The sequence below is a fragment of the Poromitra crassiceps genome, assembly GCF_964638095.1.
Source record: "Poromitra crassiceps genome assembly, chromosome: 8".
Lineage (NCBI taxonomy): Eukaryota > Metazoa > Chordata > Actinopteri > Beryciformes > Melamphaidae > Poromitra > Poromitra crassiceps.
The window spans coordinates 48159655-48170626 of NC_139629.1; the positions used below are offsets into that span (position 1 = coordinate 48159655).

Genomic DNA, 10972 nt, shown 5'->3' on the forward strand with positions numbered 1-10972 from the left:
AGTGGTAGTGTGTGTAGAGTGGTAGTGTGTGTAGAATGGTAGTGTGTGTAGAGTGGTGGTGTGTGTAGAGTGGTAGTGTGTGTAGAGTGGTAGTGTGTGTAGTGTGTGTAGTGTGTGTAGAGTGGTAGTGTGTGTAGAGTGGTAGTGTGTGTAGAGTGGTAGAGTGTGTAGAGTGGTAGTGTGTGTAGAGTGGTAGTGTGTGTAGAGTGGTAGTGTGTGTAGTGTGTGTAGAGTGGTAGTGTGTGTAGAGTGGTAGTGTGTGTAGAGTGGTAGAGTGTGTAGAGTGGTAGTGTGTGTAGAGTGGTAGAGTGTGTAGAGTGGTAGTGTGTGTAGAGTGGTAGTGTGTGTAGAGTGGTAGTGTGTGTAGAGTGGTAGTGTGTGTAGTGTGTGTAGAGTGGTAGTGTGTGTAGAGTGGTAGAGTGTGTAGAGTGGTAGTGTGTGTAGTGTGTGTAGAGTGGTAGTGTGTGTAGAGTGGTAGTGTGTGTAGAGTGGTGGTGTGTGTAGAGTGGTAGTGTGTGTAGAGTGGTAGTGTGTGTAGAGTGGTAGTGTGTGTAGAGTGGTAGAGTGTGTAGAGTGGTAGTGTGTGTAGTGTGTGTAGAGTGGTAGAGTGTGTAGAGTGGTAGTGTGTGTAGAGTGGTAGAGTGTGTAGAGTGGTAGTGTGTGTAGAGTGGTAGTGTGTGTAGAGTGGTAGTGTGTGTAGAGTGGTAGTGTGTGTAGTGTGTGTAGAGTGGTAGAGTGTGTAGAGTGGTAGTGTGTGTAGAGTGGTAGAGTGTGTAGAGTGGTAGTGTGTGTAGAGTGGTAGTGTGTGTAGAGTGGTAGTGTGTGTAGAGTGGTAGTGTGTGTAGAGTGGTGGTGTGTGTAGAGTGGTAGAGTGTGTAGAGTGGTAGTGTGTGTAGAGTGGTAGAGTGTGTAGAGTGGTAGTGTGTGTAGAGTGGTAGTGTGTGTAGAGTGGTAGTGTGTGTAGAGTGGTAGTGTGTGTAGTGTGTGTAGAGTGGTAGTGTGTGTAGAGTGGTAGAGTGTGTAGAGTGGTAGTGTGTGTAGAGTGGTAGTGTGTGTAGAGTGGTAGTGTGTGTAGAGTAGTAGTGTGTGTAGAGTGGTAGTGTGTGTAGAGTGGTAGTGTGTGTAGTGTGTGTAGAGTGGTAGTGTGTGTAGAGTGGTAGTGTGTGTAGAGTGGTAGTGTGTGTAGTGTGTGTAGAGTGGTAGTGTGTGTAGAGTGGTAGTGTGTGTAGTGTGTGTAGAGTGGTAGTGTGTGTAGAGTGGTAGAGTGTGTAGAGTGGTAGTGTGTGTAGAGTGGTAGTGTGTGTAGAGTGGTAGTGTGTGTAGAGTGGTAGTGTGTGTAGTGTGTGTAGAGTGGTAGAGTGTGTAGAGTGGTAGTGTGTGTAGAGTGGTAGAGTGTGTAGAGTGGTAGTGTGTGTAGAGTGGTAGTGTGTGTAGAGTGGTAGTGTGTGTAGAGTGGTAGTGTGTGTAGAGTGGTAGTGTGTGTAGAGTGGTAGTGTGTGTAGTGTGTGTAGAGTGGTAGAGTGTGTAGAGTGGTAGTGTGTGTAGAGTGGTAGAGTGTGTAGAGTGGTAGTGTGTGTAGAGTGGTAGTGTGTGTAGAGTGGTAGTGTGTGTAGAGTGGTGTGTGTGTAGTGTGTGTAGAGTGGTAGAGTGTGTAGAGTGGTAGTGTGTGTAGAGTGGTAGTGTGTGTAGAGTGGTAGTGTGTGTAGAGTGGTAGTGTGTGTAGAGTGGTAGTGTGTGTAGAATGGTAGTGTGTGTAGAGTGGTAGTGTGTGTAGAGTGGTAGAGTGTGTAGAATGGTAGTGTGTGTAGAATGGTAGTGTGTGTAGAGTGGTGGTGTGTGTAGAGTGGTAGTGTGTGTAGAGTGGTGGTGTGTGTAGAGTGGTAGAGTGTGTAGAGTGGTAGTGTGTGTAGAGTGGTAGAGTGTGTAGAGTGGTAGTGTGTGTAGAGTGGTAGTGTGTGTAGAGTGGTAGTGTGTGTAGTGTGTGTAGAGTGGTAGTGTGTGTAGAGTGGTAGTGTGTGTAGAATGGTAGTATGTGTAGAGTGGTAGTGTGTGTAGAATGGTAGTATGTGTAGAGTGGTAGTGTGTGTAGAATGGTAGTATGTGTAGAGTGGTAGTGTGTGTAGAATGGTAGTATGTGTAGAGTGGTAGTGTGTGTAGAATGGTAGTGTGTGTAGAATGGTAGTATGTGTAGAGTGGTAGTGTGTGTAGAATGGTAGTATGTGTAGAGTGGTAGTATGTGTAGAATGGTAGTGTGTGTAGAGTGGTAGTGTGTGTAGAATGGTAGTATGTGTAGAGTGGTAGTGTGTGTAGAGTGGTAGAGTGTGTAGAGTGGTAGTGTGTGTAGAGTGGTAGTATGTGTAGAGTGGTAGTGTGTGTAGAGTGGTAGTATGTGTAGAGTGGTAGTGTGTGTAGAGTGGTAGTGTGTGTAGAATGGTAGTATGTGTAGAGTGGTAGTGTGTGTAGAATGGTAGTGTGTGTAGAGTGGTAGTGTGTGTAGAATGGTAGTATGTGTAGAGTGGTAGTGTGTGTAGAGTGGTAGAGTGTGTAGAGTGGTAGTGTGTGTAGAGTGGTAGAGTGTGTAGAGTGGTAGTGTGTGTAGAGTGGTAGTATGTGTAGAGTGGTAGTGTGTGTAGAGTGGTAGTGTGTGTAGAGTGGTAGTGTGTGTAGAGGTAGTGTGTGTAGAGTGGTAGAGTGTGTAGAGTGGTAGTGTGTGTAGAATGGTAGTATGTGTAGAGGTAGTGTGTGTAGAGTAGTAGTATGTGTAGAATGGTAGTGTGTGTAGAGTAGTAGTGTGTGTAGAATGGTAGTGTGTGTAGAGTGGTAGTGTGTGTAGAGGTAGTGTGTGTAGAGTAGTAGTATGTGTAGAATGGTAGTGTGTGTAGAGTAGTAGTGTGTGTAGAGTGGTAGTATGTGTAGAGTGGTAGTGTGTGTAGAGTGGTAGTGTGTGTAGTGTGTGTAGTGTGTGTAGAGTGGTAGTGTGTGTAGAGTAGTAGTATGTGTAGAATGGTAGTGTGTGTAGAGTGGTAGTGTGTGTAGAGTGTGTAGTGTGTGTAGAGTGGTAGTGTGTGTAGAGTGGTAGTGTGTGTAGTGTGTGTAGAGTGGTAGTGTGTGTAGAGTGGTAGTGTGTGTGTGTAGAGTGGTAGTGTGTGTAGAGTGGTAGTGTGTGTGTAGAGTGGTAGTGTGTGTAGAGTGGTAGTGTGTGTAGAGTGGTAGTGTGTGTAGAGTGGTAGAGTGTGTAGAGTGGTAGTGTGTGTAGAGTGGTAGTGTGTGTAGAGTGGTAGGTGTGTAGAGTGGTAGTGTGTGTAGAGTGGTAGAGTGTGTAGAGTGGTAGTGTGTGTAGAGTGGTAGTGTGTGTAGAGTGGTAGTGTGTGTAGAGTGGTAGTGTGTGTAGAGTGGTAGTGTGTGTAGAGTAGTAGTGTGTGTAGAGTGGTAGAGTGTGTAGAGTGGTAGTGTGTGTAGAGTGGTAGTGTGTGTAGAGTGGTAGTGTGTGTAGTGTGTGTAGAGTGGTAGTGTGTGTAGAGTGGTAGTGTGTGTAGAGTGGTAGAGTGTGTAGAGTGGTAGTGTGTGTAGAGTGGTAGTGTGTGTAGAATGGTAGTGTGTGTAGAGTGGTGGTGTGTGTAGAGTGGTAGTGTGTGTAGAGTGGTAGTGTGTGTAGTGTGTGTAGTGTGTGTAGAGTGGTAGTGTGTGTAGAGTGGTAGTGTGTGTAGAGTGGTAGAGTGTGTAGAGTGGTAGTGTGTGTAGAGTGGTAGTGTGTGTAGAGTGGTAGTGTGTGTAGTGTGTGTAGAGTGGTAGTGTGTGTAGAGTGGTAGTGTGTGTAGAGTGGTAGAGTGTGTAGAGTGGTAGTGTGTGTAGAGTGGTAGAGTGTGTAGAGTGGTAGTGTGTGTAGAGTGGTAGTGTGTGTAGAGTGGTAGTGTGTGTAGAGTGGTAGTGTGTGTAGAGTGGTAGTGTGTGTAGTGTGTGTAGAGTGGTAGTGTGTGTAGAGTGGTAGAGTGTGTAGAGTGGTAGTGTGTGTAGTGTGTGTAGAGTGGTAGTGTGTGTAGAGTGGTAGTGTGTGTAGAGTGGTGGTGTGTGTAGAGTGGTAGTGTGTGTAGAGTGGTAGTGTGTGTAGAGTGGTAGTGTGTGTAGAGTGGTAGAGTGTGTAGAGTGGTAGTGTGTGTAGTGTGTGTAGTGTGTGTAGAGTGGTAGAGTGTGTAGAGTGGTAGTGTGTGTAGAGTGGTAGAGTGTGTAGAGTGGTAGTGTGTGTAGAGTGGTAGTGTGTGTAGAGTGGTAGTGTGTGTAGTGTGTGGTAGAGTGGTTGAGTGGTAGAGTGGTAGTGTGTGTAGAGTGTAGAGTGTGTAGAGTGGTAGTGTGTGTAGAGTGGTAGTGTGTGTAGAGTGGTAGTGTGTGTAGAGTGGTAGTGTGTGTAGGTGTGTGGGTTGTAGAGTGTGTAGAGTGGTAGTGTGTGTAGAGTGGTTGTGTGTGTAGAGTGGTAGAGTGTGTAGAGTGGTAGTGTGTGTAGAGTGGTAGTGTGTGTAGAGTGGTAGTGTGTGTAGAGTGGTAGTGTGTGTAGTGTGTGTAGAGTGGTAGTGTGTGTAGAGTGGTAGAGTGTGTAGAGTGGTAGTGTGTGTAGAGTGGTAGTGTGTGTAGAGTGGTAGTGTGTGTAGAGTAGTAGTGTGTGTAGAGTGGTAGTGTGTGTAGAGTGGTAGTGTGTGTAGTGTGTGTAGAGTGGTAGTGTGTGTAGAGTGGTAGTGTGTGTAGAGTGGTAGTGTGTGTAGTGTGTGTAGAGTGGTAGTGTGTGTAGAGTGGTAGTGTGTGTAGTGTGTGTAGAGTGGTAGTGTGTGTAGAGTGGTAGAGTGTGTAGAGTGGTAGTGTGTGTAGAGTGGTAGTGTGTGTAGAGTGGTAGTGTGTGTAGAGTGGTAGTGTGTGTAGAGTGGTAGTGTGTGTAGAGTGGTAGTGTGTGTAGAGTGGTAGTGTGTGTAGAGTGGTAGTGTGTGTAGAGTGGTAGTGTGTGTAGTGTGTGTAGAGTGGTAGAGTGTGTAGAGTGGTAGTGTGTGTAGAGTGGTAGAGTGTGTAGAGTGGTAGTGTGTGTAGAGTGGTAGTGTGTGTAGAGTGGTAGTGTGTGTAGAGTGGTAGTGTGTGTAGAGTGGTAGTGTGTGTAGAGTGGTAGTGTGTGTAGTGTGTGTAGAGTGGTAGAGTGTGTAGAGTGGTAGTGTGTGTAGAGTGGTAGAGTGTGTAGAGTGGTAGTGTGTGTAGAGTGGTAGTGTGTGTAGAGTGGTAGTGTGTGTAGAGTGGTAGTGTGTGTAGAGTGGTAGTGTGTGTAGAGTGGTAGTGTGTGTAGTGTGTGTAGAGTGGTAGTGTGTGTAGAGTGGTAGTGTGTGTAGAGTGGTAGTGTGTGTAGAGTGGTAGTGTGTGTAGAGTGGTAGTGTGTGTAGAGTGGTAGAGTGTGTAGAGTGGTAGTGTGTGTAGAGTGGTAGTGTGTGTAGAGTGGTAGTGTGTGTAGAGTGGTAGTGTGTGTAGAGTGGTAGAGTGTGTAGAGTGGTAGAGTGTGTAGAATGGTAGTGTGTGTAGAGTGGTGGTGTGTGTAGAGTGGTAGTGTGTGTAGAGCCTGTGCTAGTCTATAACTCTGCCCGGATCGGCAGAGGGGGCGGAGCAATGGCCAGGACAGCTTGGCAGGGGGAATTGTCAAGTACTGTAGACCCTTTTCACGGGGGCCATTTTGTAAACACAAGTGCAAGCAAAACACTAATGAGGGTTTCCAACTTCCATGATTGTAAGTTGGAAACCCTCGTTAGTGTTTTGCTTGCACCTGTGTTGTTTACCCTGCCTCCACTACTTCCTGCAATTAGTACAGCTTCTTTATTTCCTGTCATCACTATTGGATGAACTGATTAATGTCAGGTGTGCTGCAGTCACAACAATGATCAGGCACACCTGATCAATCAGTTCATCCAATAGTGTAGGACAGGAAATAAAGAAGCTGTACTAATTTCAGGAAGTAAAAAAGTTGTGCATGTAGCCTAAGGGGGGGGGGCGTCAAAAAAAAGTTGGAATAACTTGAGAAGTGGGTTTTGAGAGCCATGTTGCCGCTGAAGCTCTGTGCTCTCCTCTGGTTGTTGTCAGGATGAAGACAGGGATGATTGACAGCTCATGCAAATCACACATCACAGGCTCCAAAGGCATTCTCCCCCGCATGGCTTCTAATCACATGGCACAATCACGCCCGGCAACAGGTGCACCGCCGAGGCCCCTCTTTGAATTATGATGATGAGATGACAGATGACAGACAGGCGTTCAGGGGCATCTCTCCAAACATGCAGCCATTGTCACACTCATCTGTCACCAGCTGAAGGAGCCCAAGTCGTGCGTGTCTCACGGTGCGCATTACGGCGTGACTCTACCTGTGAGTGATGTACACACGAGCAGTGGCGGACTGCATAATCGGGCACGTCGGGCAAATGCCCGGTGGCCTGGCCTGGCCTGGCCTGCAAAATTTTTTTTTTTTTTTTTTTTTTTTGCAGGCCAGGCCAGGCCACTCACTGAACAGCAGGCCAGGCGCCGCCTACTGGTTTACTAGTGGTTTTATTACTTTATTCAGGTTTAAAGTGGGTGCATCTCATTGTAAAATTGGACTTGGCCCAAATTGTTCTTCAATGTCAGGGCGTCATTGTAAAAGAGGGCTTGCGCTCTCAACTGACCTTTCCTGAATAAATAAAGGTAAATGAATGAAAAAAAAATGAATGAAAACGGCCCAAATTGGGCTTCAAACGGCCCAAATCGGGCTTCAAACAGCCCAAATCTGGCTTTAAACGACCCAAATCTGGCTTCAAACGGCCCAAATTGGGCTTCAAACGGCCCAAATTGAGCTTCAAACGCCCCAAATTTTCCGCCGCCGCCCTTCGGACGCCGGCACCCGCGTCGGCCCGTATCGGCCTGGCCTGCTTGGTATCTGATGCCCGGCCTGAATTATGATCCCAGTCCGCCCCTGCACACGAGTCACAGACCTGAGGGGGGAAGTGTGTCGGGGGAGAGGGAGCAGCACACACCCTTGCCAGTAGGGCAGAGAAACCGACGTTTAGAACCTCTAACCGACTTCATCTTGCTCATCTCAATTAATTCGTTAATTCAATTAATCAATGTCATTTCGGTTAATCCTTTCCCCAATGCACCGCCGCATCACCTTAAAAACAATACGACATTGTGTTCAGTCATGTGCCTCCGCCGCCGTCCAGATAACGTTAAAGTCTGCGTTCACTCAAAACGAAGCTGTCGGCTTGGAGGATGACACACCAAGCCAACAAACCGGTACAGTACAGACCTTGTCAGAGAACTACGAGGGCAGTGTTAAAGAAGAAAAGTGTCTAAAATAAATATTCGTCATTAATCGTGATCGAGGTAAAGGTTTGAAATAATCGTGATATTGATTTGAGGTCATATCGCCCAGCCCTACTCCTCCAGTCACACATGGAGTAAACACAGCCTGCGTAGAGGGCGAAGCCTCAACAGCTGCTGCAGCAGCACATCACCAGTCCCAAAGCAGAGCGGCTGGTCCCTGACGGAGCCGGGTGGCTCCGCCCTGATGGAGCCGCTCTCCTATAGAGGCCCTCCCAAAAGCCTCGTGTCATCTGCTCCACCTGTCTCTCACCTTCTGTCTCTCCTACACCAACGTCTTCTGGCCTCGTCTCGCCTCCCTGCGCCCCCTCTCTCCTCCTCTCTCCTCCTCCTCCTTCTCCTCCTCCTCCTCCTCCTCCTCTCTCCCCCTCTCTCCTCCTCCTCCTCCTCCTCCCCCTCTCTCCTCCTCCTCCTCCTCCTCCTCCTCTTCCTCCTCCATTTTAGCGGCAGTGGAAGTGACATTTATTAATGGCGAATTTATGTGCATGACCGCCCTGAAACCTGAACTGTGGCTCCACTGTCCCTGGAGACTGTCCGTCAACTCCTCTAACCATCAGAGCGCCAAATACCTTCCCCTGCGGGCCCCATCAGCCCCTGTATGAGACGACTCACAATAATGATTTATGGCATTAAGGGCATTAGCAGCGCCGCAGATTTACATTGGTATTGATATGACCTAATATCTTCGTGGAGATGCCTCTCAGAGAAGGGAGGATCGAGCCGGTAATTCAGAGATATTGGACTGCCCTAACTGTCCCTGTAGTAATTATCCTGATCTATAAACAGCCATGGGCAGGATGACTTCATGCTTCTCACATCAATTTCTGTTCATGAACAATGAATATTGTGGTTGAGGAGAGCTAACCTCACAAACAGCAGGCCCATGGAAGAAAGGAAAAATTGATTATGATGAACATCCAGCTGTATCGATATTGAAAGCTCAGATGGTAGGACCTGCTTGGACATAAGCAAATAGGGCCGGCCGGGCGATATGGACAAAATCAAATATCAACAATATTTTTGACCAAATACCTCGACATACTGTAGACCAGTGGTCCCCAACCACCGGGCCGCGGACCGGTACCGGGCCGCAACGCATTTGGTACCAGGCCGCGAGCCGGGTCCCCAAAAAAAATAAGAAAAATGTAATAAACATAGGCTATAATATTATAGGCTGTGTGTGGTAGTTGAAACATAGTTTAAAGTTGACATTTATTTATGTTTGTAGTTGAAACAAAAACATATTAAATACTGTAGGCTACATACAGTACAACACAAAATGCTGTTATTTACCCTTTGTCGCCACCTGGTGAGTAAATATATATGTAACTAAAACCATTAAAATTGACAACCCTGTCCGCAACCTTTTTTTTCATGTATCTACCGGTCCTTGGCACAAAAAAGGTTGGGAACCGCTGCTGTAGACAACATTGTGGGGATGACTATTGGTGCTTTCACAAAATATTTACACAATGAGACTTTTGATAAATAATCATCAGTAATGTGGATATAATAAAGGTAAATAATAGAACAGTCTGGTAAGTTCCAAAAATGACATCATCATGTAATGCAGCCTTTAAAACCAGGAAAAAACAACACTTGTGCCATATCACGATATTATATCTAGTCTTATATTATCACAATATCGATATAATATTGATATATTGACCAGCCCTAATATCCAGCTATCAATATTGAAAGTTAAGATGATAGCGCAGCACCTACTTGTACATCAGCAAATATAGTCAAGTCAAGTTTATTTGTATACTGTAGCTCTAATTCACAAGCATGTCGGCTTTACAGAGAATATGTCTAGTCAAGTCGAACTAAGCACTATCAACAAACAGATATAAAATATACAAACACACGCACATACACAGCATGTTGCTCTAAAAGACGGATCTTTTGTCTGAAGACTGTTTATGGTTAACCACCAAAATCCCTCGTCATTTGCATATGTTTTATTCATCATAGTTGCTGGCCAAGACTACAAAATGAGGCAGCAAAGAAAGTGGTAGGACTTTAATTACATGGCCCATGGGAGATGGTCACCATGGCAACATTAAATCAGTAGATTGTAGAATTTATAGCAATGCCTCTGCTTAAGAAAACACAATGTACATCGACCTTCTCCACTAGACAGGAGGGATAAGGCTGCACAGGTGCAGTACACACGCGCGCGCGCATACATACACACACACACGCACACGCACACACACACACACACACACACACTATAGGCAGTCAGCCACATTCGGATACGTTTCCATGGCAATCCAGACTGGGATCACATTCCATGCCCTAGCATTTGTTCGTGCCCACTTGTGGGGTGTTTGTGTTTTTCCATCGCTAGTTATTAACATCTGAAACTAGAAACCACCAGCGGCGTTAGTGATTTGAGATCATACACAACTAGTCCAGAAAATGCTGCTGCTGAAGGCACGCGGCCGGTGATGAGAATGCATGCAACAGTATGCAGAGTAGGGGTGGGGAATCGCAGAGTAACTCACGCTACGATACTATCACGATACTTGGCCCTCGATAACGATAGTATCACGATACAGCCATTCTGTGATCATCGATACACTCCCAAGAAATCTCATCCACAATGCATCACGATGTCTGAAACTGGAGAGGGGAAAATACTCCTAAAAAGCAGGAATTATGTATTTATTCACAGAATTGACATGAAACAATGTAGAACAAAGTGCACACTGCATAGTGCCTCTTAAACACACACTGACTGCAACTTGTCCACGACTGATTAAAGGAAGTTAAAATGTTTAAAGGAAGGGTACAAAATAATGCCTCACTAAAATCTTTTACATCTTTGCAAAGTTAAGTTTACAGAAAACAAAAATAAACTACAAAACTAAGGGGGGGAAAGGGAGAGGGGCGGCAAAAAAAAACACATTTCAGGATAAAAGTCACAATATGATATCACGATATGGCACCAGTGTATCGATAATGTATCACAAGATGAACTATCACAACACTGTGTATCGATATTTTGAGATCTTGTCCCGCCCCCAATGCAGAGAGAGCGTACCGAACGGATGACGTTTCCGTGCTTGTGAAGTTTTGTGAACTGACTGAATTTGACGCAGTGCTCAAAGTTAAGCCTCCATCTTGTCTCTGTTCGCAGGTCAAGCGACCAAGAAAACATACGTGAGTTACAACAACCTCAGGATCTGAGCTGCTTTGAAGGAAAGGCTCTTTGTCCTTGATCTGTGACGGGTAAAGTGAAGGGAGCACCAGAGCAGACGCAGAGACAGACAGAACCCGGAGAGAGGGCAGGGCAGGGCAGGCAGCCCAGCACGACCTACCTATGCACTCCAGGACTGTGGATAGCGTCCAGCTTTCATCCAGACCTTATACACGAGTCCTGACAGAGACGAGCACAGCTGTAGGCCAGTGAGACTGCACTCAAGAACCAAACTCTTTAGGTTCAAACTTTCCTCCTGTCCATCTCTCTTGACAAGAGAACAACCTGCCTGCTACAGTAGAGCGGTCTCTCTGAACGAGGACCACCGCGAAGAAGGACAGGACAAGTGGATCCGTTTTCAAGATATTTTCTTTTGAAATGTCATTAAAGCCATATTCT

General features: G+C 46.2%; 1 protein-coding gene across 1 annotated transcript in view; it reads left to right on the forward strand.

Annotated features, from left to right (window-relative positions):
* LOC310781344 (metabotropic glutamate receptor 7-like) overlaps window positions 1–10563 on the forward strand; it is a gene marked incomplete at both ends in the record, with an annotated part of 109307 nt that extends 98744 nt beyond the window's left edge. Inside the window, one exon of the mRNA XM_083641956.1 lies at window positions 10514–10563. Within this exon, the coding sequence (XP_083498082.1) occupies window positions 10514–10563 (50 nt within the window). The remainder of the gene's footprint in view (window positions 1–10513) is intronic.
* Between the last annotated feature and the right edge of the window lie 409 nt (window positions 10564–10972).